We start from the raw sequence: 2,218 nt of genomic DNA, 5'->3' as shown, positions 1-2,218 counted from the left end.
ATGGGAGAGGAGCAGGGCACACAGGTAGGTATGTATAGGAGAGGAGCAGGGCACACAGGTAGGCATGTATGGGAGAGGAGCAGGGCACACAGGTAGGCAGGTATGTATGGGAGAGGAGCAGAGCACACAGGTAGGTAGGTATGTATGGGAGAGGAGCAGCGCACACAGGCAGGTATGTATGGGAGAGGAGCAGCGCACACAGGTAGGTAGGCATGTATGGGAGAGGAGCAGGGCACACAGGTAGGCAGGCATGTATGGGAAAGGAGCAGCGCACACAGGTAGGTATGTATGGGAGAGGAGCAGAGCACACAGGTAGGTAGGTAGGCATGTATGGGAGAGGAGCAGAGCACACAGGTAGGTAGGCATGTATGGGAGAGGAGCAGGGCACACAGGTAGGTATGTATGGGAGAGGAGCAGGGCACACAGGTAGGCAGGTATGTATGGGAGAGGAGCAGGGCACACAGGTAGGCAGGTATGTATGGGAGAGGAGCAGCGCACACAGGTAGGCAGGTATGTATGGGAGAGGAGCAGCGCACACAGGTAGGTATGTATGGGAGAGGAGCAGAGCACACAGGTAGGTAGGTATGTATGGGAGAGGAGCAGAGCACACAGGTAGGTAGGCATGTATGGGAGAGGAGCAGGGCACACAGGTAGGTATGTATGGGAGAGGAGCAGGGCACACAGGTAGGCAGGTATGTATGGGAGAGGAGCAGGGCACACAGGTAGGTAGGTATATATGGGAGAGGAGCAGGGCACACAGGTAGGTATGTATGGGAGAGGAGCAGGGCACACAGGTAGGTATGTATGGGAGAGGAGCAGGGCACACAGGTAGGTATGTATGGGAGAGGAGCAGCGCACACAGGTAGGTATGTATGGGAGAGGAGCAGCGCACACATGTAGGTAGGCATGTATGGGAGAGGAGCAGGGCACACAGGTAGGCAGGTATGTGTGGGAGAGGAGCAGCGCACACATGTAGGTAGGCATGTATGGGAGAGGAGCAGGGCACACAGGTAGGCAGGTATGTGTGGGAGAGGAGCAGCGCACACAGGCAGGTAGGTATGTATGGGAGAGGAGCAGAGCACACAGGTAGGTAGGTATGTATGTATGTATGGGAGAGGAGCAGCGCACACAGGTAGGTAGGCATGTATGGGAGAGGAGCAGGGCACACAGGTAGGCAGGTATGTATGGGAGAGGAGCAGCGCACACAGGTAGGTATGTATGGGAGAGGAGCAGAGCACACAGGTAGGTAGGCATGTATGGGAGAGGAGCAGAGCACACAGGTAGGTAGGTAGGCATGTATGGGAGAGGAGCAGGGCACACAGGTAGGTATGTATGGGAGAGGAGCAGGGCACACAGGTAGGTAGGCATGTATGGGAGAGGAGCAGGGCACACAGGTAGGTAGGCATGTATGGGAGAGGAGCAGGGCACACAGGTAGGTATGTATTGGAGAGGAGCAGCGCACACATGTAGGTAGGCATGTATGGGAGAGGAGCAGGGCACACAGGTAGGTAGGTATGTATGGGAGAGGAGCAGCGCACACAGGTAGGTATGTATGGGAGAGGAGCAGAGCACACAGGTAGGTAGGCAGGTATTTATGTATGTGAGGGGAGCATGGCACACATATGGAGATACTTATAGTTTGTACGGCCGGGGGCTCTCGAAGCCCTTGTCTCCTTTCTTCTTGTTCATGGTGACAGCTCTGAGCCACGTTGCGTCACTGCGACCTCAGGAACTCCTCCGCCTGTTCCTAGGGACCGTGGCCCTCCAGGGGGGCCCTCAGCCTGCGCGGCTTGGGCCCGTTGCTATGGTGACCGGTCACTCTCCCCGACATCCAGTCTCCCTCCCGCTTCCCCGGACAGAGGAAGCCATGAACCGCAGCACTTCCGCTTCCAGCAGCCGCCGGCTCTCGCGAGGGCCAGATTGACCACTCACAGCCGCCCCTGGCGTCACGTGATAGTGCCTTACGCCGCCATCTTTTATTAGGGAAACTGGTCACTTCAGAAGAGTGCTAAACTTGTACACACAGGTCCTGATCACTGTACTACCAGCATGCAGTACACTTGCACTCTATTCTATATTCTGTGCTCCCTGCCCCATATCAGAGTTATCTACTGCTCAGCCAGGGCTCTTCCAGTGGATAAATAGGAACACTGGAAGTCAGTAATCCCTAATACGATGAGCCATTTTTGCTGGGATACAATACGTGTGATAACGTCAT

At 55.6% G+C, this 2,218-nt stretch overlaps 1 protein-coding gene across 2 annotated transcripts in view; it reads right to left on the bottom strand.

Moving 5' to 3' along the window:
• TAF2 (TATA-box binding protein associated factor 2) overlaps window positions 1-1,994 on the bottom strand; it is a 250,202-nt gene extending 248,208 nt beyond the window's left edge. Inside the window, exon 1 of one of the 2 annotated variants that reach the window (XM_063924457.1) lies at window positions 1,637-1,994. In XM_063924457.1, coding sequence (XP_063780527.1) covers window positions 1,637-1,689 — 53 coding nt within the window. In that variant the 5' untranslated portion in view covers window positions 1,690-1,994. The remainder of the gene's footprint in view (window positions 1-1,636) is intronic. The other variant, XM_063924456.1, reaches the window with a different exon arrangement.
• Between the last annotated feature and the right edge of the window lie 224 nt (window positions 1,995-2,218).

Source organism: Pseudophryne corroboree, chromosome 5, assembly GCF_028390025.1.
Source record: "Pseudophryne corroboree isolate aPseCor3 chromosome 5, aPseCor3.hap2, whole genome shotgun sequence".
In the NCBI taxonomy this organism is placed as follows: Eukaryota; Metazoa; Chordata; class Amphibia; order Anura; family Myobatrachidae; genus Pseudophryne; species Pseudophryne corroboree.
This window is presented reverse-complemented; position numbering and strand designations above follow the sequence as displayed.